Genomic DNA, 27,423 nt, shown 5'->3' on the forward strand with positions numbered 1-27,423 from the left:
CCACTTTGGACAGGCAACAGTGGGCCAGCGCAATGAATGTGGTTAAAGAGTATTTTCCTCCTCTCCTACTTGCTTTCGGTAGAACGGTGAATGATTCGTCTGGCTTGGTCATGTGATAGACGTTCGGTAGGCTACTTACCTGCCGAAAAAGTTGGTTGTGGTTGTCAGATTTCTTTCTTTCGACAATTTTGCAGCGAGTTTTGGAATAATCATTAACATATTTTCTAAAACCCGAGACGTAGGAAAACCATTTCTCCCTTTTGTATAAAATCGTGTGCGAAGCAGGCGACCAGTTCTTTCTCTCTCTCTTTGTTTTCCTTTCCACGTGTGCTTGAATCACCAGAGACCCAGCCTCTGATGGAGCCAGACTTTAAGCACTTGTCCCTTTTCTGTTTCACCTCTATCGAAACGCAGATGTCGCGCATGTGGAGCCCCAGTTCTCCAGCCGAGTGCGCTACTACCGTGGGTGGCGATTAAGTGAGAAAATAAATTTCGTTTACAGCAACGTTTGCAGATGAGAACAAGAAGCGAGGGGAAGCACAACTACGCACGCACACGTGCCTCGCACTAGCTATACATGTCTTCATTTCGTATGAACCGCACTTTAACTCTCCTTCTCAAGCAAAGGAAAAATTCTGGGAGAATTCAGATTTCAAAATATTTATTTCTTACTTGTAAGCTCAGTTTTCCATGATGAAATCAGTACAAACGTGTCGTTTTAATTCTAAATCAAATCCATGAATTTTGAAGCGTCTTTGACAAGAATTGATTTTCAAAACCAGCGCATTGACGCCTGTTGGTTACAAGGGAACAGTGACAAGTAAAATAATGCAGTCGCGTTCTGAAATAAAAGTTGATTCCTGTATTAGAAGAACGTAAAGGCGCGAATTTTCGAATCACAATAATTTGATCTCGCAAGAACTTTCAGTTCCCGAAAACCTCATATCCGCACCTTCCTTCAGCGCTCGGTACCGGAAAATGCCTCTGCTTGTTCTCACTTTGTACAAATAAAAAAGAGAGAGAGGCTTGTGAGCTCACGAACGCATTTTCACACACTGTCAAATAATTTCAGCAGTAGACAAGCGGCTGCCGAGCGAACGAACGCAAACGAAAGAAAACGCAAACGAAAGAGGAAAACAAAAAACAAAGCATAAAAGCTACACTGCCCGGTTCTTCAAGATGGCACCGGATGGCGCCACTGGTACGCGCGACGGCGCGACGCCAGAAAGTGCCTTTCTTGCCTACTTTTCGGCCAGGTAAGGGAGCTATCGCGGTAGGCCTAAAAAGCTGCGATCCCGAAATAATTCGTTCCTCGTGGGATGCTTCGCAATGACCCCCAAGATCGCGTGCATCGTCTTCAACGCACGCCGCAAGGCAACGAGGTGACGGGCCGGTCGGACTGCCGCAGGCAGCGATGAAGCGTCGCCTCCGATCGACGACCCGCCGCAGCGAGGTTCGACAGCAAACCGTCGGAGCCGCCATGGGTTGGATTCCTGTCGTGGATAGGCCGCCGTGTGTGCTGTGCTTGTGCTTCGGCAGTGCTTGGCGCCTGTGAACCGTCTCCGCGAGCCGCGTCCGCACGGGCCTGTCGAGCGGCCGTGCGAATGCTGATGAAAACTTGAGTCAACGCACCCGTTCGCGCCATTTGCGGCTGGGGGAAATAGGCAGTGTTTCTTTCTTGCCTTTTTATTTTTTTTTCCTTCGCAATTCCCCCCTCCTGCGTGAGTCCCTTCTTCTTGTGCTGTTGTGGACAACATCGCTGATCTCCTCCCGAAAGCGCTGCCCAAATCACATGGCAACAACATGACTGATCAAGCATGGATGTCCCGATCAGTGATTCAGAGAAACTGTGCACCACGCTTAGGTGACTTTCGGAGAAGATGCCAAGGAAGTTCAAAACACAAGGTCAGCACCCAATCTTTTTTGACGGCGCGCGGTTCCGATCTGCTGCTTTCTGCAGCATCGGCTGTGACTGGGGCTGAGGGGGGATTGATCTTGATCGGACACAATAATGGTGGCGGCTCGCCACCGCGTCCCGTCAGGTTCACGGGTTCGTGACCCGCCGCGAAGCGAAATGCCGCCGCGTTTTCGGCAGCCCCCCACCTCCTCATGTGCCAGCCGCCGCGGCCGCGCGTTTTGTTTACAGCGGCTTTTGTGGATGAACGACGGCGCCGAATACGCGGGGCATAGTGCTTCACGCGGTCGCCTCTTGACCCCTCGCAAACACCTGCCAAAAAGCGTGTGGCAGTGTTACAGAACGTCGTGCTGTCTGACACTTTCACAACCTCTCAGCTTGTGACGTGACGAAAATCCGGAGTCTGCCGAGTGCAGGCTGCAAGGGGCCAGAATGCAAAACTCGTAATACTACGTGCTTGCTCGCTGGCCCGCCGAATCTTCCAGCGTCGCGCGGCGCGCGTAGATCGCGGTCGATCTGCGTCGTGCACCGCGACGTCTTTTGATCATGTGTACTACGAACACTGGCAAAACACGTGACAACGGTTTTAGCGGTCGGTCGGCCCTTGCCTCTGCCCATGTCACTGTAAAGACAGAACGAACAAGCAATTCTGTCGGCAGCTCTTTTGATACGACGCAGTTGCATAGTTTTTCCGCATACACGTCGCTTGATGCGCGCTTGGTGGCTGAAAGAGTGAGCGTTGGACAGCAGGCAGCGTGTTGAGAGCTTCGGTGACTCCGTTTCACCGGAGACTGACGGCGACAAGATTGGTTTTACTTTATTTGATTTATTTGAAGAAACGTGACGTACAGTGATAGCAATGCTTGTAAAAGTGCAATCCGAGAAAAGTAATGTGTTCCGAAAGTAGTGAGGTCATTGCATTTTCGATGCACAGTTTGAGTGCTTTGAGCAGTTGTACTCAGTTTACAGCAGCCTGCAGACAATGGCTGCTGGACCTGTCTAAGGCCCTCTTGCTAAAAAAAAAGGGGGCCTAAATGAGACTTGCATTTAAAATGCCTCATAACACCTGTCCTTGTCATAGCACCTGGCCTTGTCTTCTCTGCGTCTTCTCTATGGATTGTCTACTGCTTGCGCTCTTCAGTTCCGTACAAAATCATGAACCAACTAGGCCCAACCGAAATTTTATTGAACATCCAAAAGCAGTTTAGAATTTCCACCTCATTTCCCGTTACTGTAATTCTTGTCATCTCAAGGCAAATTGATGGTATTTCATTTTGATGCAAAATAACAGGACAATATGTGTAATTTTTCCAAGTGTAGTATTGCTCTGTACTTAGCTGGAACAGTGCATGTTTCCCGATCATCCAAAATGAATGGATTTTGCACATGGGACTGGGCAGTGTCTTTCCGTCTGTTTCTTTTATCAAACCAGCCATTCTTTGTGTTATTGGCTTGATTGAACTTGAGGCACTCAACCTGAATACCAACATTTTTCTGATATTTTGACGAAACTGAACTACACTCGAAAATTGTGGTGACGTTCTGTCAAAGCTTGGCGAACAGCTCACGTCTATTGCAGCAATTGGGCTTCCAATCACCAGTGCGTGCATTGTCATAGAGATTGAGAAATTGTAGTGAAGCAGGGGTAGTGAAAAAGTCTTCTGTTCCAGGAAGTGTCAGCAATGTTCATGTGACAGCATATCGGTCAGTGTTCCAGTAGTTGTATATTAAAAGGACAGTACATGAATTTTTCGTGTCGTTTTCTTAGTTCATTCGAAAGGCTACATTCTAAACGGGTTGATTCCATAACCATTGCATTAAAAACGCTGTGGAAAGCTTTTATTGAGAATTTTTCCATCAGTCTACACTCACGTTTCTATGTGGGCCGATGCTGGAAACCATGAGGAGTAATCCTACATTCTAAACGGGTTGATTCCATAACCATTGCATTAAAAACGCTGTGGAAAGCTTTTATTGAGAATTTTTCCGTCAGTCTACACTCACGTTTCTATGTGGGCCGTTGCTGGAAACCATGAGGAGCAACTGTGGTGAATATTGGATGTCGGCAAAAGTAATGTACCGAAAAATAATATGTATCTCAACCACCAGACAGTAATTAGATGTTTTTGGTGTAGAGTAGCATCTATTTCAGTTTACACGCTGGAGAGGGTACAAGTTATAATTAAACATGATAAGCAATCCTCCTGAAAGAGAAAAGACGGAAACACTGTGCACTTACGAAATGAGCGATACTTTGTTTGGACGTGGTCACATGTGGTAGTAAACTTATAACAGCGTTTCACCAATTTGTTTTATGCATTTTTCAATGCCAAATTTAAAATTATAAATCATAATTTCTTGAATATAGGAGTTGGTTTGTTTTACAGGGCTTATAGGTTTTGATATATGAGTGCATATTCTGTCCACTAAGAGGCAAGAGCTTTTCATTACCACCTCAAACTCGTGACACGTTTTGGTCTGTGTTCTATGCCTTTAAGAATTTGCGTGCTGAATGAGGCTAGTATGCAGGAGTTGCATGAAAGATTGAAAGTTACGAACACAGTAGCTTCGTATCCACTACTGAATAGAGTCGTTACTAGTTGACTTTTTTGCTTCACTAATGTCGCAGTAGTCGTATGGTAGGGATTTTAGAAATGCAGTGGCTAAATTGCAAGCTGGCATTAATCGCTGTAGCAGCTGTGAGCTCGTTTACAATGGGTCGGTGCAAGCTGGCTGTCTAGGACGTCATGAAACATGACATATTGAATTGGTTTGCGAATAATTGTGTTTAGGTTAGCCAGGACCTGCTGACCTTTTTCCTTTCGATGTTACCTTTTGTTATTCTAAAGGTATGCACTGAGCACCACTACTATGGAAACCACGTGTCGCGAACAGATATTTATATGTTAAAGCTAAATTAACCACCATCTGTTTATTGTAGCGTCTGATGCACATGTTTTTGTTACCAGTTTTGGTGGTAATATCCAGGGTTGCTGCTACTGTGAAGTGTACTTACTGTGAAATATGTTTAAGTGCTTGCTAGTGGCAGAACTGCCTTAAACTCAAGGCACAGCAAACCAATGGGTGGACGATTTGGCGAGTGATTACTGTTTCCTAGCCAGAATTCCTCTTGGAGTATAACGTTCAAAAGGCATTTTCTACGGTAGTAGAGAAACAAGACCAATTGTTCAGTTTCAAACTGAGCAACCCCGTTCGCATAACAGGGTCATATTATTGCATGCATTACATTGTTCCTTAGCCGCATTTTGTAAGTGATATTCTTGAGGCTGGAGGGCATTTTTATTGCTAGCTTTTGCTGTACTTTGGCAAGCTGTATATGATGTTACGAGACATTTCCTTAGAATGTAGCCACTATTTCAGACAGAGATGTATGGGCTTCAATGACTTCAGATTTCAAAATACGATCAGGTCGGATTTGCAAAATAACTGTCGTCTCTGTCTTATGAGGTGTTGTCTTCAGCTATAACATTTAGTTTTAGGGGTGTTTTGATTATAGGGCTGTGAGAGACACATAGTGAAGGTCTCCGGAAGTTTCGACCACTTGGGGTTCTTTAACGTACACTTTCATGGCATAGCACACTGGAACTGTGCTTCTCGTCTCCGTCGATGCTTTTCGTCTCCATCGAAAACCTACCGCCACGGCCAGCCTTTAATCTCGTGTTCTTGAGTTCAGCAATCGAGCGCCCTAACTACTGAACCACCACGGCGGGGTAGCTTTAGAGGTGTGTGGTGACAATTCAACCATATATGGTTTGAATGGTTAGGAAGAATGCAGAAAGTTTGCGGGAAAGAATTCACTAAATTTGAAGGCGCACATTCGGTGTTGTACTGATTGAAAATTGATTACATTATTCTTTGTGGTATTTTAAAGTTATGTCACACTAGAAGATATGCAAAGCTTCATCTTTCTCAAGTATAGATTGCACTTTTCAGTTTTTATGTTTCCAGAATTCGGCACACATTTTTCAGTGTTTATTTCGGAAGGCAAGTTTCAGATTTCTTTTTGTGGCAAATAATGGATTGTCGACCTTTTGCGGTGATATCATGTGCAGTTCCGCTACAGTCAAAAATCATTTCTGTTAAAACGTTTTTGTAAGCATGAGCAGCTTACTTGCAGCTAATTAACATGCAAATTGTAGTACTCTGAGCTGTGCTTGTATAAAATAATGGCTATTGTCATTAAGAAGTACTGTAGATAAATGAGAGAGACAGCAGACAAAAATCCCAATAGAATTTTGCTTCCAAGAATGAGGTTTACGTTTTATTATTCGGTCGTCGCTCTTGGTTAAACCCTCGAGAGTGTGGGCTGTATGTTAATGACAGCTACAGCTTCATGTCATTGTTTACGTGCAGTTGATGAACCCATATTTATTTAGGGAGTGCTAAACTTCTGATGACGGTGAATAAACAGTGCTTAGTTCTAAGTCAGCATAGATAGAGTTGGTGCTCTACAGTGCAGCCAGGAGAGGTGTGTAACCTAGTGGAGGAGTACCTCAAGTCGCACAGCTGCATTTCTTTGCTAATGACGGAGTGGTTTCCATAGCATAGGCAGAGGCGGTCTTATGGGGGGGGGGGGGGGGGGATGCTGCATGGAGCAGTTGTCTCCCTGAGCGAGAAAACTTTCCTGAACCTTAATTTCTTGAGGGGGAAAAGTTCAAAAAATGCATTGCTTAAATGAGACTGCCTCCTTCAAGAGTAGCCCCTAAATCGGCTCCTGGGATGGGTAACAGCTAGGGACAACAGAGGTTCATATATAGCATGTAAATAGGAAACAGATAATTCACTGATGTTTAGTGGCCACAGCTCTGAAAAGATGGTTAATCAAAGATACCGTGGGCAACAGGTTATGATGAGGTCTTACAGGTGGAATTTTTTTTGTTATGTGCTGGTTAGTGAATCTTGGTGAGGCGACTTTTTGTGTTTGTTGATGCCAGCTTGCAAGGGCAGAATAATAGAGAGATTTAGTTTACCGGGATCTGCGATCCGCCACCGTGGCCCTCTACCACGTGTAGGCGGGGCGCACAAGCTGATTGGTCCCGACGCCACAGGTTTATGTGCTGACATCCAGTATGTGGCGCCATCTATCAGCGTCAAGGGGATTTGGGCGTGCACGGTGGCGTATCACGGTAAACCTAAGCTCTCTAATGACAAATATCTCCTGTATGTGCGAACAAGAAAACCTGGAGGGAAAGAAAGGTAACTTAGAAGTGGTGTGCATGTTGCAAAGCATCAAAACAATGTATTCTTGAGGAATGTTTTCAATTGTTCAGCAGCAGCAACTCTTTCGCTGGTGTTTTACCGACGCCCTAGTTATACGAAGTAGATATCAATATGCTCCATAGTCAAGTGTCAGTGTCAATTCGGTGGGAAGGTTTTTTTTTTTTTTTTCTTTTTGGTTCACAGGAAAGAAAAGGCACAGTATCTGGCACACTTGTTTGGAAGGTATCGACATCTTCCCACATAGCCTATCCCTTGCAAGATTAAAGGAGCAGTTAGTTAGGTTAGCAAACAGAGTGTACTTGTGTGGTTTGGGAAAAGTTGAAGTCAGCCAGTGTCGGTAGATGTTCTAATGGGCAAAGGAGGCACTCTTACTGAAATGGTTCTTTTAGAAAAGACGAGGGGATGAATTGTATGGTTTTCACATCACAAAAACTGTGACAAACATGTCCGTTAGCCCCGTTCCTATTGATGATGTGTCTGCTGGTCCTGGTTGACAGCAGGAGCAGGACATGTTGACAGTTTTGTGACAGCTTTGGTGGTGAATAAATAATAGAGGTCTCTCTGTCAGTGGCTGCATGTATCGACCCCAGATTTTCTTCATTGACGCCAGAGGCTTTGCTATACCTCCATTCACTTCGAAACTGGCATCGGTCAGGTGTTGGAATTGCGTGGCAGGGAAATTAAAAAAAAATTCAGCTATATCTGCTGCTGGATAAAGTTTTAAATACTCAAATTGAGGTGAAGAATCAATTTTAACTTAGAGCACCCCTTGGATGGAGTTGTCCCCAGTATCCCATGAAGACGCATCGAAAGAGTGTGTCCATTATACAGCTATACTAGTGATGCCTACTGGCATGTGTACATGCTGGAAGCAGTTTTAGAGGGCAATGGCACATTCAGTTTACTTTTTTTTTTTTCAAAGCATATGTTTTATTTATGTATGCTTCTTTAGAAGCTACCTTTTGTTGAAACCTGAGTAATCGTTCTACATTGCGTTTCCTGCTTCAGCAAATTCTTTTAAGTAGCAGGTTGACCAACTGGTCCAGGGACCGTATGAATAGTAGATGGTACACAATTACAATGTAGCAATTACTTGGAACCAGGGCACAACTTTCTGCAATTGCTCAGTGGTTAGGGCACCTAACTACTGAGCGATAGGCCCCGTGTTAAAACTTGTCTGTAGTGGCAGCTTTTAGATGGAAGCACCTTTTCTTTTACACCTAACATCAACGTGGTTCATGTGGAGGGTGACATAATTGACATGCTTGCTCCGCAGCCTATACTAATACCTTTCCCACTACTATTTCAATTAATGTTTTGTGTGCTTGGCTGCCCCAGTACAGAGCATTTAAACAAGTCATCAGTCCTCATGGATTAAGGTAATTTCCAAGGGCGGCATTTTTTCAGTGTGCTGTTAAAGTTCGAGGTGCACACCTGGAGAATCAGGAATGTTTGGTCATAATTATCATTGTGTGATACAGGTGTATGTTGGGCTAATTTGGTTGTGTGTTGAAATACTACCGACAGCATTTTCCGCGACTTATGTCTTATGGTTATACCATTGTGATTGGAGAGGTAGGAAAAGTGCTGGCAGCAAAGGGACTGCAATTGCTTCTGCTGCCTTTGGGCACTAGTCATCAGTGGATACTTGTTGAGAACACAGATATTTCTCCTGTGGCACATATACACCTCTACATCCAGAAGATAATTACCAGTATAAAGGAGACTGATGGCTGCCATTATATGCGAGCTATCTGAGAAAGTGGGACCTGTGAGGGTTTTAGATTGGGGCTACATTTATTGACTGATTGACGAAGCTGTTGAGAAAGTGGAAGCTGAAGCTGTTGGGGTTTTAGATGTAGATGTGGAATGCTGAACCAATACTGTTAACGCATAGCTGTTGCACCACATTATGTATATTTTTTTGCTTACTGGCAACTCTTAACTTAGAGGCATTGTTGAAATCTTTGTCAGTTACATTGTTTATGTGTTTAGTTATTTATATGGGGTTTTATGGCTCATAAGCAACTGCGGCTATCATGCGGCAAACGCAGGGCTAGATGATCAGGTGGCTATAGTAATGTTGCTCATATTTGGTTTAAAACATTGGCTTCATTCAAAAATCTACAAACAAGTGAAAAATCAACGAGTGCTTCTTGGCCTAAAAGCAATACAGGAAATGGAATGTGTTCTTTGTAAAATGCAGCAAAATATTTTTTTCTATGCTCCTCGAGTTGTGAGCATGAGATTAAAATATGATTTACTGTTAGCTCATGTCCACACATTTCACATCTAGGTTTGCCTTTTTTCATTAGCAGGAAGTTATGGGTGATGTGTGTATGACCTATGCGCAGACGACATAAAATTACCTCAATGAATTTATGTGTTTAAGAGAACCATTTTGACACACGTTTCCCTGTTCTCTCTTCTAGATGGGAATCCGTCTGAAGCCATCCGGGGCCTCTGGGAGGGAGCATACGTGTCACAGTTTGTGCGTCTCTTTCAGCGCAAATTTGGATTTCAAAGCCTAACAACTCAGGTAAGTTGTGCCAGCCTTTAACACTCACTCTTCAGATATCTTTTCTTTCCTTTTTTTGTTTTGTTTGGGGACATACTTCGAAAGACCCACACAGGGAACCATTTGCAGCAGTGCAGACAAGGAGTCTCATTACAGCAAATCATGGAAGATTCATCCTTTTGACGGCACCCCCGTCTGTAAATTCTGGCACCTGTTACATTTCAACCGTCTTAGTAGTATATGTTGAAAAGTTAATGCGCTGTATGAAAACATGTACACAGAGACCAGGGGTTGAGGTGGAGCAATACACTGGAAAAAAGCCTTTGCACTACCGCAGATGTACCAGCAATTTTGGTTCTTTGACCCCTAAGGCTCATGAGGTCGTGCTTCATGCCGTGTGTAGTGGGATGAGGCACATTACTGACACCGTGCAGAAGTTTTGTTATACACTCTCGGTCTCGTTATTGTGAAGTTGCCTGTGTTGGCACTGAACTGTTGCCACACATTTACACACTTCTCCATGTCTGCTTTGTTGTGGGGAAAGCTTCCTCCTCGCAAAATTGATGCAACATTCTTATCTCTCCCGGAACTCATTGTCTGTGCTGGCACAGATAATGTTGGCGGTTCTGTGTGGCATAATTTTTATTGTTTCTTCCGGTTCAGTCATCACTCTCACCTTTTTCTTTTTCATTTTCCTGCCATCTGCAGCTCTGATAGTTGTCACTGTATTTTTCTCTTGGGAATGTCCGACATGAACATTCAGTGCCCTACATGAGCATAGTGGCATGCTGACAGCTGTTAGCCCCGATGTGCTAGCTTTCCCTACTGCCAGCACTTTTGCCTTTTTTTTCCTCACGACGGGCGTTACGAACCTTTTTGTACACGTGTACGAGTGGTGCTGCAGGTTTTGCAAGTCTGCCTCGTGTCACTCGTGCTGCTTTTGTCCTTGTTTCCATGTGTTTTGGCTATTTTCAGAACATGCGAGCGTTCATGCTTTGTTGAGTGAGCAACAGTTTTGATTAGTGGCCCTCTGTGCTCACTAGTCTTTCATTTCCTCTTGTGAGAAAGTTTGGTTCCAGGTTCAGGCTGTATTTGTAAGCTCCATTGTTCATTTCTTGCATGCAGCTAAAATTTTGCTTACTGCTGGTAGTCATGTTTTCATTTTTATCTCCCATGCTTTGCAACGTGCTACATACGTTTGGCTGCTTATGCGTTTGAGCAGTGGACCTAGGACATTCTTCCTTCTAGCTGCGGTAAACTTCATCCAGGGGCAGTTGTTCCCACTTTGTTCTTTTGGACTAATGATGTCTGTCTTGACATTTACTAAAGGGTTTGTATTAAGGAAATACATCATAATGTTGTTTGTGGCAGTTGCAGGTTGTGTTGGAGTATTGTTAGCTTGTCTCTTGCAGTGCCAGGGCAGTGCTTTGTTTCCGATGTAGGCTAGCTACTTGCTTCAAACCACGCACATGATGTTAATAGGGCTTGCCCTATGCCACATTATACAACAATGTGTTTGCTAAACTGTTGCAGAAGCCACTTGTGGCACGTATGCAAGTTGATCAGTTAATGACTGCAGAACAAAATGTCCGATTCTGAGCAATGTGAGCCGTTCTGGACAGGTAATACCATTCGTTGGACTGTACTTTAGTTTCGGAATTACTTTTCCATTTGTCAGCAATATGAGCAGAGTGTTTTAAGCTTCGCACGAAGCCTGTCAATACAATGCGACCACTTCAAGCATGGTGCCTAATGTGGCATCCTCTTAAGCTGACTGACCTTGCTCAGCAAAGGTGATATTCTCTCTAGTTAGACCATTGGTTAGCACATACTATCATTGTTTTTCACTCCGGACAGTAGTCGTTCCGCCCAGCTCAAACTATCGACAGGTCCTTGTCTGCAACCTTCGTTTCTTCCATTGCCGAGTAGATTGACTGCTTTCTGGACCCCTCTGAAAGTATCAGGCGTGTTCTGAGCAACTTTGAGCCACTGGCACTGTAGCAGACACAAGGTGTGTATTATGACTTGGCTGGAAATGCTGACAAAGGCCAGACAAAATTTAGAATTGAGCGTCACCGCCACAGCGAACGCTTCAGACATTGGGGTCACTATGCGCCTTGCAGTAATGCCAGGCGAGTGCACACACTTGCATGCGTGCTCAGTCTTGTTGATCTTCTGGATGCTAATGTTGGTTCGGGCAGCGAAGGGTGGCATCCGTTACATATTAGCCATCTTGTTTGCATTGTTGTTTGTAATGGGTGGTCAGAAAGGTAACGTCATCAGTCATTTTAAATGCTGCAGTTTGCTCTGGTGTGTGAGAGAGAGAGAGAGAACATTGATTGCTTGACTCTGGTCCAGTTCATGTCAAGGCATGCCAACCATAGTCAGTGGCACATCATCCTACCTTTTTGGTAGTAATATCTGTCTCGTTATTCTCTGCACTAGTGCAGTCAATGGCTTGTCTCCACATGTGATAAACTAACGAGAGTAGTGGATAGTAAATAAAAGCTGGCTTATGCTATCGGTGCTGACAGCTTTTCGTTCGTGCTCAAATCCAGTGTCACCACTTCCCGCTCACATTCGGGCACGTGACCAGAACCCATTAAGCTGTCATTCATACCGTGGTCCATTCAGGCAACATGCCAGTATGCCCCTCACAACTGACAGTCGTTGCCACTCACGGTTCACGTTCGTTCGCACTGATTTCCACCGACGCCCATTCGCCATCACAGTCATGCTTACTTGCCACGTGGTCTGTTCACCATATCGGGCACGATCACTCACGCTCGTTGTCGGTCGCCGTTACGTCAACTCGCAGTCGTTTCCCTGCTCAGCTTTCATCAACGCTGGAGCTCATTTTCCCACCTCATGCCTACTCGCCGTTCACACACGTGTCCGTTCCACGAGCCTCGGAGAGTGAGTTTAGCGACCTTTTCTCCGCCGCCCAGCCCTCATCGCACCTCCCACATGTAGCGAAAGAAGCGCCGTGATGCGTCGTCACTCGCCGCGCCGCGCTTGGCCGGTCGCACGTAACCGGCCCCGGCGGAGGTCGGTGTTGGTGGTGTGGGGTACGGGAAAGAAAGAGGGGCCGAGATTAGAGAGAGAGAGAGAGAAAAAAAAAAAGAAAGAATGGCGCCATTTCCGAGAAAGAGAAAAGGCGGGGGCGCGCATTATTGCTCTTTGGAATGGCGCCGAAGTTTGCGCCGCTCCTCCTTTTTGTTCCGCGGCCACGCTACGCGCGATACGCGCTCGCTACGCTCGCGTGAACGAAGCGCGCGATACGCTGGCCGCGTGACGTCACCGGCGGCGGCCGGGCAGAACCGTTCCGGCGCGCTACACGAATAGGCGTGGTGTGTGACGCGAGGGGCGCGTGCGCAGTCTTCTTCGACTCGGCCGAATGATGCGATGTCGCTGCTGCAGGCGTTCACTGGCGTAGCGCGCATGCCCGAAGAAAGTGTGTGAGCTCGTGTATGGCGGGAGTTAATGGCGGATCGCCTGATTTTGACGAGACGCGGCGCCCCCTGTCGAGTGCGCGGAAGTTCGTCTGCTGCACGGGAAACTGACTGAAAACACGCAAGTGTACAATGCAGGTGCGGGCATGTTCCACGAGGTGTCAGCTGTGCGTGCGCAATTTCTGTGAAATTATGTTGACTTTTCTTCGCGGAGAAGATGGGTGACATTTTCCCGTGTAAAATTTCTCCCAAATCCCCCTCTGTTCGAACTCAAGGCCGGACCATTTTGAAGCGAAAAGCTTCCCTACGAGGGTCGGAGCCGAGCTTCGGGTATGCCGTGACGTCACAGCCAAGGCCAGCTCCCTCGCCAAGCTCTGCCGGCGTTGCCTAGCAACGCTTAAGAGGTGTGCGACTCCTCATTAAAAAAAGTCAATCCGGGAATCGAACCTCCATCCCTTAGACCCCTATTCGAGCGCTTTACCGCTGTGCCACGCCTCGGGTAGTGAAACGCTCTTCATAATTCCGCTTGTCTATCGTGAGGATGATAGCGGGATTCCGCGAGTGACGGATACTGCGATTGGCGCGCAATTTGAAAGTACCAAAGACTAAAATAGTAACGTCACTCAATTAGGGTGACGTCAAGAATGACGTCACCCATCTGCCGTGAGCTATGAGGGCCAAGCGAGAACGAGTGCGCTCCAACGCCGCCGGGCGGCGCTTTTTGCCTTCCGCAAGCTGGGACATCAATCTGGTGTCCACCCGTTACAAAGGGACTAGCTAACACTGTCATCATCATAGAGTAACAGATGCGCCTTTCCTTTGCTGTAAACGCCGGTGAACTTATAGACGCGCTCGACATGGAAGCCAAGGAGAGTTTAGCTGCTGGCGAACGGCGCAGATAACTGGAGAAATTAACTTCTGATCTCGAGGTAGTCACTGCTTTTCGCTACGTATATCCAGCAGGATAGTTAAGCGGGCGAGTTGGTGATACATTATCCGAAAAAACAGCGCGAGCAAACGGGGACAAAAGGAAGAAACCATAAGAACCAGCGTTGTTCATGTGTTTTTTTCCTTTCGTCTCCGTTTGTTCGCGCTGTTATTTTGGATAGTATATCCAGGCATAGCAGAGCTAAGCCATCTTTCATTTTTCTTTATTTGGTTTTAAAAACGTAACATCCGGTTTTCGCAGCTAGCATACTGTATGGAGCCGCTGTTTGGCACCCGCTTCTCAGATGTCGCAGTGGTAATCTATTTCTTGAGCATGCTTGGGAAGTTTAGTGACAAGTTTGCGACACCTCCGTACCAATCGATACATTTCCCAACTTACATACCTGTCATACTCCTCCGCGTGCCCGGGCTGTAAAAATCCCAAACACCGTATCAATTATATTGGGAGTGCCCACAGGCGCACAACCACTCATCTCCATCCAACCCAACTCCCGCCAACTTGGAGGCCCGCCGCAACCGAAGTAACAGCACGGAACTAAACAGCTTTGGCCGATCCAGCGGGCGAGAGCGGTGGGTGAAGTCAACAGTTCTATGGCCTCGTCCTAGCGGCCAGATCGGGCGTCACTAATTTTTGAGCATCGTCGTCGGCGACGTCGTCTAAGAATCGCGCAACCGGTTGATTCTTGATTGCTGAGGGCAGGGGTTGGATTCAAGAGAGCGGGATAGAAGTCGAGCTTTTTCCCTCCTTAGATGAGGGGGCCCTTACCTTTCTGGGAGTAAAGTTTAAAAGGAAAATTAGGAGAATATGCCCCCCCCCCCCCCTTTTTCTTTCCCCTCTCTTCCGCCGTACGTTTGATTTGTTGTGCACTTTCGGGGTGCCTTCGCGTTGCGCTTGTTTACCGATTTGATTACAGCTCGTTGCTTCCACATTCGTCGACAACGAGCTTTCATTTGGCATATATCTGTAAAACTCCTCCTTGGCATTATTTTCTACTTCTTTCAGCTCGATTCAGAGAGCTAACCTTAGAGAGTTTTAGCATCGCGCCATCCGCTTGTATGGGCAACCGTCTCGCACGTGCCCTTTCCACTGCCCAGGCGCAGTAGGGTTGGTCCACAAGGAAGTGGGTCACGCTGCGCTAAAAGCAACAGATGGTTCGCGCTCTAGTTCGTTTCCTATGCATATAGGTCTGCTGTGGCATGCGCGAATGTGCCACCATAGATGGCAGCTTCAAAATCGGCTTTCAGAAGTAGCGAAGTTTCATACTGCCTGTGTTCATCACGGAACAGAAATTTATTGACGCGCCTATGCCCAACGCCGAGCATCTTCATGGTCGTCTGCATCCTTTCAGACGTATCCGTGGTTGTAGTTGTGGCGTTTTTAAATAAAGATACTATGACGAAAGCATAGGCAATGTCACTAATTTTCGCGTGCTGTGCAAAAAAAGGTCTTTAGTCTAGCACATCTATTCCGACGCCAGCTCAGAGTTTGCCTAGGGTTTCATCACCCTGCTTTCGGCATGCAGGCATAATATCGCTGTACTTTCCCACGCGCAGTGGAGCGCTTTTGAGGAAAATGAAGTGAGTGAAGTTCATTTGTGGTGGGCGTGTCCGCCGCCATTCTAAAGCTTCTGTAAGAAACTGGCGGCTTTCATCTGCTTTCTTTGCTAACGACGGGTTCATTATGAGCAGCCCGTCGCACCGAGTTCTCGCATGCGTAAAAAATGGTTCTCTTTTTTTTTTTTCTGACTGCAAGTTTTGCTAAAATAAATAAATAAATAAAACTGCCAATTCACTTTTCTTCTTTTGCGCTTGACGTACGGACTCCTGGGTGAACGCATTCTGTTTTTGCTGGTCCTACGCGTCATTTGGACGTCACGTCGAATCGAAACCCACAATCTCCAGGGATAGGGCAAAATATTACAAGTAGAGAAGCCTGGGATACCCTGCTGCGAAGCGCGGACCCTGCGATCCAGCACCGCACCGTCCATCTGGCGGAAGAGGCCGCAAGAAGCCAAGGGCTACCTGCCAGCCTCTAATCCGCGGGCGCACGACTCCCCGTTTCCGATGGAATTAAAAGTTGTACAACCAACCAAACCCGCGCCTGGTCATGTGTGGTCATTTCCTGAAAGTTTAAAGGTGCTGGCGCCGCCCGTGGTATGTCAGTCGAGACTGCTTATTACGCAACAAAGATTTGTTTGTTTTTAGTAGTCCCAATAGTTCATTTTAAGAACACTAGGTGACGCGACAATGAACTAGCCACTAGTGACTCTACTAGCCACCAACGAACTACACGTTTTTTCGGGCTCTCGGAGTGCCGGACTGCAAAGTTTTCGGCTCGTAATTGGCAAAAGCACGGGATCCTACCGCTCGCTAGAGCTGCTCTCTTGTTGGCAGCATGCCGCGTGGCGGCGGCGCCGAATCGCCGGCGGTTTTGAGTCGACGTGATTCGAATCACGGACGGACATCGCGAGTGATTTTCGTCGTCCGGTCAACGTCGCCGGGTGACTCAGCCGTAATAAGCGTTCAGCTCCGTTTTCTCGTTTTTTTTTTTTTTTTTTTTTTCCCCTTCGATTTTACGTTTGCCTGTAGCCTTCATGGGCGCGTGTCGTCAGCGAGCTCCGACTTTCCTCTCCCGCCCGTAGCGTGCGTCGTTGACCTCGCGTGACTCCCGCGTCCGGTGAATAAATCTGCTCACTTCGCCGATTTGCCACGCTAGACCAAGTGTCGTGTTTACGACCCCGTGCTGGCGATGACGGCCGCCGCTGAGGCGATGGAAAGGGCAGCAGGCCGCGGCGTCGCGCAAAGGCGTCGTCGTTCCATCGTTTATTTTATCGCGTGTCCAGAGGTGCCTATAAATTATGACTCGCGCGCATTTTATGGAGCTTAACGACAGCAGTTCACAGCTTCCTCTTTCGCGACAGGAGGCAATTCGCACCTCTTGGTGTCGGTATTTATACGCCAGATGTGATTTATCGCTATTCCTGGACACCTGATACAAGCTGAAGAAGTGACCGCCATTTTGTCCTACTAACACAGTAGCTTTGCGCTAGTATAGGGCGGTATAGCGTTAAGAGAGTAGTCGAAAATCTCACGTCGGTTGGTTGGTTGGTTGGTTGCAAAACTTTTATTTCCATCAAAAATGGGCGTCCTCTTCCCCGCCTCCGGCACGCGTGCCGCCGGGGAAGACGGGGAGTCGTGCGCCCGCGGATTAGAGGCTGGCAGGTAGCCCTTGGCTTGTTGCGGCCTCTTCCGCCAGATGGACGGTGCGGTGCTAGATCGCAGGGTCCGCGCTTCGCAGCAGGGTATCCCAGGCTACTCTACTTGTAATATTTTGACCTACTCTTGGTGATTGTGGGCACTCCCAAATTATGTGGTCGAGGGTCCCTCTCGCCCCACAGTGTCTCCGAGGATCTGGTAGCGCGTGAAACGCCCAGACCGGGTTCATGACCGTATTAGTTTGTAGCCGCCTCCATGCGACAGCTTCTCTATCGCTAACATCTGGCGTGGGTACCAGTCTACGTCAGGCCATATCCGTGCTTGGTATTTTGTTTGGGTGTACAGACTGAGCTGTGGGCGGTTCTTACTCGTATCTTCACGACCAAGAATTGATGTGTTTCCATTGTATAGCGTAGCATGCCGGCTGTGGCTTAATGTTCGCTGACGTCATCCCATTGCAGCGAATGCAGTTCACTATGGTACTGCTGCCTAGTCATTTAGGGAGAAGCAAAAGTTTGAAGAATGGAAAGGCGTCGTAGCAGCCTCACACTGAGGGCGCTTGAAACGTGCCCTCAAGGAAGGAGAATGCGGAGGCGTTTGAATGGGCGACGGAGAAACAAGTGCAGGCGGCCATCATAGCAAACCTGTTCAGTGCATGTGGAAGTCAGAGCTTTTCAGTACTACCAGTTGCAAAACTTCCCATAGGGTCATGTATAAAAAAAAAAAAAAAAAAAAAAAACGGCGGTTTTGATTAGTAGAGGCATCCGTGTGCTGTGCGATGTCAGTGCACGTTAAAGGACCACAGATGGTCGAAATTACTCCGCAGCCCTCCACTGCGGCCCCTCTTTCTCTCTTTCCACTTTCACTCCCACCTTGTAAGGGATGGTCCCTTAAAGACCGCTCCTATACCCTCCCTGTATATATATAAAAAATAAGTGTTTTTCATCATCATTGCCCCCTTCCGCGTTTCCCCATAGCGCTACGTGTTACGCCAATGACGCCTAACAGGGAAATGTTTCCTTAACGGTTTCAACTGTCGGAAATGGACCGGACGCTGGAAGAGAAAGTCGTCCGCATTTCTGACGACCGATGGATGGTCCATTAAAGTGTCAGATTGTGACACGAACAGGACGAAATCGGGCAGCGGAAGAAAGTATGCAATTTTGTTTTTGGTGTTCTCGTTTATTCCTGTAAAGAACCCACGTTATGAGTCAGATGGGAGGAGTGACGTCACATGCAGAAAGTCGGCTCGAACAGCGTGTCCGCTTCGATATGGTGTTAGTGAATCGGAAGTCGTCAAAGATGCGCCCTTGTCCTTCGACATGCGCGGCTGGCGATGATGGTAATCACGAGGGGTTAGACTCAGAGAAGATGCGCCCTTGTCCTTCGACATGCGCGGCTGGCGATGATGGTAATCACGAGGGGTTAGACTCACGCACGAGGAGCACGGATCGGAATCAGCGGAGACCGGAACAACCGGCGTCCGGCTGCGGCGTGATGATATAATCTCGCATGCAAATGTGTAAGGGTCGCGCGCAGACTGCTCCTGTGAGGATGATCTGCTCGAGTGGTTTCGGTATTCGATGCCGTTGTCCGATAAAGCCGAGCCCGGGGTGTTCCCGCCGTACTATCGGTGCTTCGCGCACTTACTCGTCCGTGTCCGCGTCTCTTTGCTTCCTAGCATTCAAGTGCTTACCGACCAACCGTGTGGCGTTTACACTTTTCGAAACTTGTGGCATCTCTGGCCGAGATCGAAGAGACAAACAGATGCCGATTCATGACCGGGAAGTCACAAGAGTGTGTTTTTGCAGAGTTCTCAAGGACAAACAAAGAGTTTCTCAGGGAAGGCCTTGCGGAAGCCTTTGGTGTCTCGTTCCGTTTTGACGCTCGATCGTGTCTAGGGAGAGCGATCGATGTTCAGATGTGTCAGAGACGCACGCTTCCTGACACATCTGAACACCGCAGTACCCGGGTTCGGTTTCGACGGAGGCGAAACGAAGTGGCGCCCATGTGCTGTGCGATGTCAGTGCACGTTAAGGATCCCCAGGTGGTCGAAATTACTCCGGAGCCCTCCACTGCGGCACCCCTTTCTCTCATTCCGCTTTCACTCCTACCCCTCCTCCCTTCCCTTACGGCGTGGTTCAGGTGTTCACGGAACAAGTGGGACAGATACTGCGCCTTTGCTTTCCTGTGAACCAATTATTATTATTATTATTATTATTATTATTATTATTATTATTATTATTATTAGCAGTAGTAGTAGTAGTATCGTGTCTAGTCGCCCGCCACTTTTCGTTCTTCGAGGTCCTGAAGTAAACGAGCGCAAAAAAAAAAAAAAAAGACTGATTCGCTGGATGCGGCGTTGCGCTCGTTGTGTGGAGAAGTTCGTGTAGTTTCGTTTTTAGTTCGGATTGATTTCTGTGAGTGTATATGCGCTTTGCTTAGGTCAGTAGTTACCTGATTTAGTTTAGGGCTCGCGTCGGTTTTTAAGCATTCGTTCTTCTTTATTTTGCGCTCTACATACGAGGTGGCCTGGAATGGTTTTCGTTAGCCGGCCGTAAGATATGGCTAGGTACCATCGCCGACTGGTACCAATAGCCTTTGCCGTCGTTGATGTGACTCTACACTGAGCACGTTTTTGTACGGGAAGAGTGCTTAAAGTCGCCTGGAGTTGTCAGTACTCTTGTCTACTCGGTACGATGCATCGCAATTTAGCCGTTTCTTTGCAAAACTGCCTTTTTATTCCAGATTTTTTTTTTTTTTTTTTCACTGCTCCAGACGGTTGTCGCGGAGCTTTTACGGCGTAGTCTGCCTTACACTACGAAACAACGCGTATATTTATTTCCCGTTCTTGTGACTGCCATAACTAGATTTCGAGCCTTGCGTTTTAAAGTACGCGAAGCGTCGTTCTAGATCACTGGCGTCGTTGGCGATACTGAGCTACATCGGCAGCGTGAGAGGGTTCTAGCACAGCTTTCACCCTCGCTCTTGATCACGTTCTACGTGACGCTGGCGGTATCACAGGACGTTCCACGTCCGCTGCTATGGTTGAGGGTGGCGCTGGTGAACACTCTCAATGTTCGTATACACACAACATTAATACCCAATAAAGTAGCAGTGGGGACAGCTAGCTCAGTTGGAAGAGCACCGGACGCGATATTCGGAGGTCGTGGGTTCGGTTCCCACCATCGGCACGTTGTTTTTTGTTTACACACACACACACACACACACACACACACACACACACACACACACACACACACACACACACACACACACACACACACACACACACACACACACACACACACACACACACACACACACACACACACACACACACATATATATATATATATATATATATATATATAGACAGACATGGTTTGCTTGTTACTAATGTGCCAGAGTTAAATTCAAACAGGATGTCGCACAACTGTCCCTATTATCTATTTTATTCCAACAGTTTCGGACGGTGGATCGTCCTTCTTCAAGGTAGAATTGAGAATATATATATATATATATATATATATATATATATATATATATTTCCTCGGCTTCCATGCATGTAATCTGGTGCAGGGAAATTGCAAGGAATAGGTTGTACGACAACAGTCGCTCGTAAAGGGCGCAGAGCCAGTTTGCCCCAGAATGTTGAGTGCGGGGAGGAATATGAGAAAGGGGGTATGCAATCATGCACCTGCTTGCATGGTAGTGCGAAGTAGGGAGCGGTGGTTTTCTTTCTTTCCTCTTTTATTTAAGTCCACTGATCTTGCATGTGGAGACAAGTAGGGCAACGATCCTATTGTTAGAGGTTGCCGCCTCTCCTTTTCCCTTTATTTATCTGTTTTTCTTTTCTTTTTTTTTTTTTTTCCACTGTAACTCGGACTCTGAGGAAACCGGAAACGGGGTCATTTGCGCTATGAACGCTGGAGAGCGTCAGCACGCCTCGTCCCGATAGCCGGAGCAGCGGCCTCTGTTCGCGCCAATAGCTGTGGCGCGAGTGACTGGTTTTCCGGAACGGTGCCGCAGCCAGCCAGGGCGAGAGCCAACCTTACATTGGTCACGTGACTCGTGTCAGGTGGTGTAGGTCAAATGCCTAGTGGGGTAGGAGGCCTGAGACGGGCAGATGGCACTCCTCTTTGCTGCACCTCTTGTTGAGGCTTTACGTCTGCAAGCAGTTCAGGCTACCAGGGAGGCCATAGTCAACGGCAGTAGTGGGGAGACCTCCCGCCTCGTCGGAACGCGGCGGCAGGGATCGAACCCTCAGGCAGGGGCTCAGTAGTAGAGTTTTTAAATCACGGAGCCACTTCAGCTCGGCCATTCCTCTACGACAAAAAAGAAAAAGAAAGAAAGAGAGAAATGCAATGTTAAGGGCGGAAAAAGAATGGGGAATAGAGAGATCCGCTACGCGCCTAAACGAATCGAAAAAAAAAAAAAGTGAGCGATTACTGCTGATGCAAATTTTGGGAGGTGAATGAGAAATCATTGCTGTCCATTTCGACCGCCGCCAGGACAACACTGTGGCGGCTCAGCGGGATTTTTGTACTTTGGGGCTGGTGAAACTTGAGTGCATTGTATGGAGCGGCCTGGAAGAATTCGATCGTCTGGTGGTGCTTGTCTGAAAAATCTAGAATAGTTACACTTCCCCTCTGTCTCATCCTCCTTGATGTGTGTATAGCGGTTGTTTGTGTATTTTTATTTTTTCTTGGATAACACAAACTTCAAAGGAGGAAAAAAGAGCCACGCATTATGTTTTTTGCCAAGAGCAGAAATATCGAAACTGTTACAAATTTCTAACACCAGTTATCGAGTATTGCATAATATTACCGCGAAGAGACGCGGGCGCGTCATTAGTTTTTTTTTTTTTTTTTCGAAAAGTTTGCCACAAGGCATAAGTTCAGAAAGGGGGAAATGGGATGCAGGAGATAGAAAGTTAAAAGAAGGAGTGAAGTCCAGTTGCGCTTAGGTATTCGCAGAGGTTGGCGGTGTAGTGATTGTCCATTGTCCACTTCTCGTATTTGGGAACACAGCGCGGAACAAGACGCAACACAAGAAAACGAAGGTAGACAGGACGGAGCGCTGAACTGACAACTTTTATTTGAAAAGAAAGAAGGTGACCCGTATTTAAGCGGTGCCTATCAAAACACATGATCACTTCAGGAGGAAAAAACCCTGCTAAAATACCTTTCTTGAAGAAAGAATTGGCCAAAGACAGCTAAAAGGGATAAGCTCTGATAAATAATTTGCTACATGAAAGTTATCTCCATTGCTGATAACCAGAAAAAGAGATGAACATTTAAAAGCGCAAACACGACAATGTTTCTACAAACAAGAATGTGAACATGTTACTAATCACAATGAAAAGAGGTAAAACAAGTAATTTTGAATGCTAGAAATAAAAAAACATTGAGAGGACTGTGAGCACGACGATAACAGGATAAAAGCCCAACAAAAACACGGCAAAAAAATGATTGACAATGATAAACTAGTAATTTTTAATGCTAGAAATAAAAACATTGGCGGACTGTGAGCATGACGATAACAGGATAAAAGCCCAACAAAAAAACACGGCAAAAAATGATTGACAATGATAAACGACTAAAAACACAACCAAAAAGAGGTGAAAGTTTTTCGAACTCTGTTAAAATCTGTACTCACTTGAGAGAAAGGCTACTTCTTTTTCTGACAGTAGAATTGAAGGCATGCTTACGCACTGATCATTCATCCTTTTTATGCTGGCAGCTTCCATAATCTCACGCGTTAGCTTATCGACATGTCTCCCTATCACTGAGGTTTTTTCGAATTCTGGTAAGCATCCTGATTCCGTATGGTCACAATCCCTACAATGAATGCCCAGATGGCGCGACTTTTGAGCGGTTACACTGTATTTGTGCTCTTTCAGTCTCTCGTTTAGGCAACGACCCGTCTGACCAATGTACTTTTTGCCGCAAGACAGAGGAATGGAATAAATAATCGACTTTGAACATTGAACAAAGGGCTGCTGGTGGCGAGTGGTGCAAATGTTCCTTACTTTTTTAGGTTTATTTACACGATTGCAGAGACGTGCTAAACGCTCAGGGGCACTGAAAACTACTTCTACACCAACTTTTTTTCCAATTTTTCTCAGGTTGTGGGAAATTTGGTGCTTGTATGGCAGAACAACCAAATTTTTTCTGGTTGTTTTGGTTGTTCTGCCATACAAGCACCAAATTTCCCACAACCTGAGAAAAATTGGAAAAAAAGTTGGTGTAGAAGTAGTTTTCAGTGCCCCTGAGCGTTTAGCACGTCTCTGCAATCGTGTAAATAAACCTAAAAAAGTAAGGAACATTTGCACCACTCGCCACCAGCAGCCCTTTGTTCAATGTTCAAAGTCGATTATTTATTCCATTCCTCTGTCTTGCGGCAAAAAGTACATTGGTCAGACGGGTCGTTGCCTAAACGAGAGACTGAAAGAGCACAAATACAGTGTAACCGTTCAAAAGTCGCGCCATCTGGGCATTCATTGTAGGGATTGTGACCATACGGAATCAGGATGCTTACCAGAATTCGAAAAAACCTCAGTGATAGGGAGACATGTCGATAAGCTAACGCGTGAGATTATGGAAGCTGCCAGCATAAAAAGGATGAATGATCAGTGCGTAAGCATGCCTTCAATTCTACTGTCAGAAAAAGAAGTAGCCTTTCTCTCAAGTGAGTACAGATTTTAACAGAGTTCGAAAAACTTTCACCTCTTTTTGGTTGTGTTTTTAGTCGTTTATCATTGTCAATCATTTTTTGCCGTGTTTTTTTGTTGGGCTTTTATCCTGTTATCGTCATGCTCACAGTCCGCCAATGTTTTTATTTCTAGCATTAAAAATTACTAGTTTATCATTGTCAATCATTTTTTTGCCGTGTTTTTGTTGGGCTTTTATCCTGTTATCGTCGTGCTCACAGTCCTCTCAATGTTTTTTTATTTCTAGCATTCAAAATTACTTGTTTTACCTCTTTTCATTGCGATTAGTAACATGTTCACATTCTTGTTTGTAGAAACATTGTCGTGTTTGCGCTTTTAAATGTTCATCTCTTTTTCTGGTTATCAGCAATGGAGATAACTTTCATGTAGCAAATTATTTATCAGAGCTTATCCCTTTTAGCTGTCTTTGGCCAATTCTTTCTTCAAGAAAGGTATTTTAGCAGGGTTTTTTCCTCCTGAAGTGATCATGTGTTTTGATAGGCACCGCTTAAATACGGGTCACCTTCTTTCTTTTCAAATAAAAGTTGTCAGTTCAGCGCTCCGTCCTGTCTACCTTCGTTTTCTTGTGTTGCGTCTTGTTCCGCGCTGTGTTCCCAAATATGGATTTGAACCAACTAGCCCAACAGCAAGTGTTGCTTAAACCACTTCTCGTAATCACAATCGCGGTTCCACAGCAGGCCCACCTTCATGAGTAGCCGTTGTCTAACTGGAGTCGTTGCTGGACACGTCTACAACAAGTGATGCACATCACAGATCTCGGATGCAGTCTCACAGTGAGGGCACCTGTCAGTCACTGGCAAATTTTTATGCCGCCAGCGATGTCGTACAGATGGGGTCAGAGCCGCCCTTGCCCAAATCCTGCGCACTGATACCTCCTCTTGCCGAGTAAGACTACGGGGGAGAGGGTGCGAACACGGAGGAATGAGAGCGCGTGTTCGCTGGCGCAGAACTTGAGAATCGAAAATGTGGGACAGGAACGGATCTGGGGGAAGAGGGGAAGGTGGTGGATCGCCTGATGTGTTTACGTGAGTTGGTGTAACTGCTGACGTGTACACGGCGGGTGTCGTAACCACAAAACCTCTAGTTGTTACAGCATCCGCTGCGTGTGCGAGTATAACGGAAGACGTTTCGATCGAAGAAATTAATTTCTTTGGATCCGAGATTTGTTGGTGCGCTGGGCGTGGTGCGTTGTAGATCTGTTTCTAGAGTGAGCGAAAAAAGTACGCCATAATTGAAATTAATATTTTCTTCCATTTACTTCTCATGGCGAATGTAATATGTTTCATGCATAGAACGTAATGGGTGTATTGTGTAGGGATACATAACACATGTACAACGCAGTGTTGTTGAAATGGGCTTGAATGAAAAAAAGATGAAAAACTAGGCGACCTGAAATCGTCGTCGGTGGCAATGCATTTGTTGAGTGGATTGGATCGAGCGTGCCTGCGTTTGCTTTAGCGCGATTGCATTCAAAGTGCTTTCAATGTAGAACTATTTGGCGTTGGCATCTGCGTGGAACTTCGGTCTGTCTTTCAGGTTTAAGGTGTAAAAGAGAAGCTGTTAAGATTCGAAATGGAATAAGAATAGAATCACTGCTGGAATGGATTGGCGAGCGAAGGAGACACACGCGTGCACGCAGTATATGAAATTATGTAAAGAAACGGCCGCTGCCGTGATTTTATTGGCGCCTTCGGCTCCACTTGAGCGCTTGGCGGCGGCGTCGTTGAATGCTGTGACGTGCGAACGCGCGCCTGTTGCAGCAGCCGACAGGCCCTTCGCAGGTAGCGCTGGTGTAGTCGCCGTCACCCACATTATTGTACTCTCTCTCTCATCTCTCACTCTGATTTATTATTTTACCGATGGTTACGCGGTTAGCGCAGAGGAAAGCGCATGGTGTTCGCCCCAGCGGCGGAGGAAACCGATAAATTTGTCACGGCCATTACACAAACGGCGATACCTGGCGGAAAGAGGATGGCGGCGCTCTTGCTCGCTGGCGCGCTAATTGCGTCTCGCGCGTTTTTCAGCCCCGGCAGGGTCTTGAGACGGAAATGTATGTTTTCGCCGTCACGTAATCGAGAGGTGAGCTATAGGCACCGACCGTGGGGCACTCTGAAGCGCTCGTGAAGCATCCTATTATTCACTGCCGGTGCGCGGTTCATATAGCACCACATAGCTAATTTATTCGACCCATTGGGAGTAAAGCCCTTCGCTGGTGCCGCCTGATGGTAATGTGTGTGTGCGTGTGTGGAGAGAGAGAGGGGAGGGGGGTTCATTAGCGGAAGCTACGCTAGCTTGGCGTCTGGTCGGTCCACACACACCGCTTAGCTTTGCGCTGCGTTGTGTGTCTCTGTAATAAAGTTCTTGTTATCCATCACTGATGAATGAGCACCGAATTCGGTCAAAGCGTTTTAGCGAACCGTTGCAACCCGTACTATAAAAAAGTGAACCGATTTCCGTCCGCTTCAAGCACCGGCTGCCTCGAACGCGTGCGCAGACGGCGAGGGTCCACCTTGGCTGGTGTCTGCACACGCTATGCTAAAGCGCTCTGCAACCCGGGAGTCGATCCCGGGACCACTGTCAAGTTAGTGTGGCAAGCCGCAGTTACTGCCTCGCTAATTCGCTCAGTGACTCACACTAGCAGGGAGAGAGAGAGCCGGAGCTCTTTGTCTCTTCCCTGCGTGTTTTTTTTTTTTTTTTTCTTTTCGTATAAGCATCGACTAGATACAATAAAACGCCTTCAGAGCATCCACCTCTCCCGCCTGCCGCTGGGTGCACACCCTACACCTCTTTTCTGTTTTACTTCAGCGCTGGTTAAAGAACCGCGGCGTGGTGCTGGGGAAAGAGAGCGTCCTCTCGCATCCCTCCTTGTACTCCTCCTCCTCTTTTCCACGGTCTGCGGTGTGGTTCGTGTGTCATTTATCTCATCCTATGCGTACAGAGGGCGGCGGCGGCAGTCGGTCGGCCGGATGGTGGACTGCTTCGGGTATCTGCCGATGATCGGGCTCTGAAGGGGCGGAGCAGTTTTATACCTGTCGCGCTGGGGACCATCTCTTCTACGAGCTTTTTTTTTTCCTTCTCTCTTTTCCATCCAATGCCTTCGCTTCCTTCGGCCTTGCTGGTTGTGATGTTGCTGCGAGGGAAAGTGGTGGGACGAGTGGAAAGGGGTCGCGGGGCATCCCCCTGGCTCCTCGGTCACGTAACAGCGCCGTCACCACTTGCTCCTAGCACTCGGGATAGAAACGCGGTGCCCGGGGAAGTAGCCCGGAGTTATTCGCGCACGTAAGCTTGTTATCTACAGCGAAGCTATTAGGCACGTCGTAGTGGAAACACTTTCGATTTACTCCGACTACGCGAACCTCTTTGACTCTCGCGGTGGCGTCAGTGCCCTGGACGACTG

The 27,423-nt window shown here is 46.9% G+C and overlaps 1 protein-coding gene across 1 annotated transcript in view; it reads left to right on the plus strand.

Moving 5' to 3' along the window:
* The first annotated feature begins 1,220 nt into the window (after positions 1-1,220).
* LOC146182497 (uncharacterized) overlaps positions 1,221-27,423 on the plus strand; it is a 145,242-nt gene continuing 119,039 nt past the window's right edge. The window contains exons 1-2 of the mRNA XM_084577623.1: positions 1,221-1,905; positions 9,589-9,695. Of these exons, the coding sequence (XP_084433749.1) occupies positions 1,881-1,905; positions 9,589-9,695 (132 nt within the window). The 5' untranslated portion in view covers positions 1,221-1,880. The remainder of the gene's footprint in view (positions 1,906-9,588; positions 9,696-27,423) is intronic.

Source organism: Amblyomma maculatum, chromosome 8 (genome assembly GCF_055883805.1).
Source record: "Amblyomma maculatum isolate TAMU_Amacu chromosome 8, ASM5588380v1, whole genome shotgun sequence".
NCBI classification, from domain to species: domain Eukaryota; kingdom Metazoa; phylum Arthropoda; class Arachnida; order Ixodida; family Ixodidae; genus Amblyomma; species Amblyomma maculatum.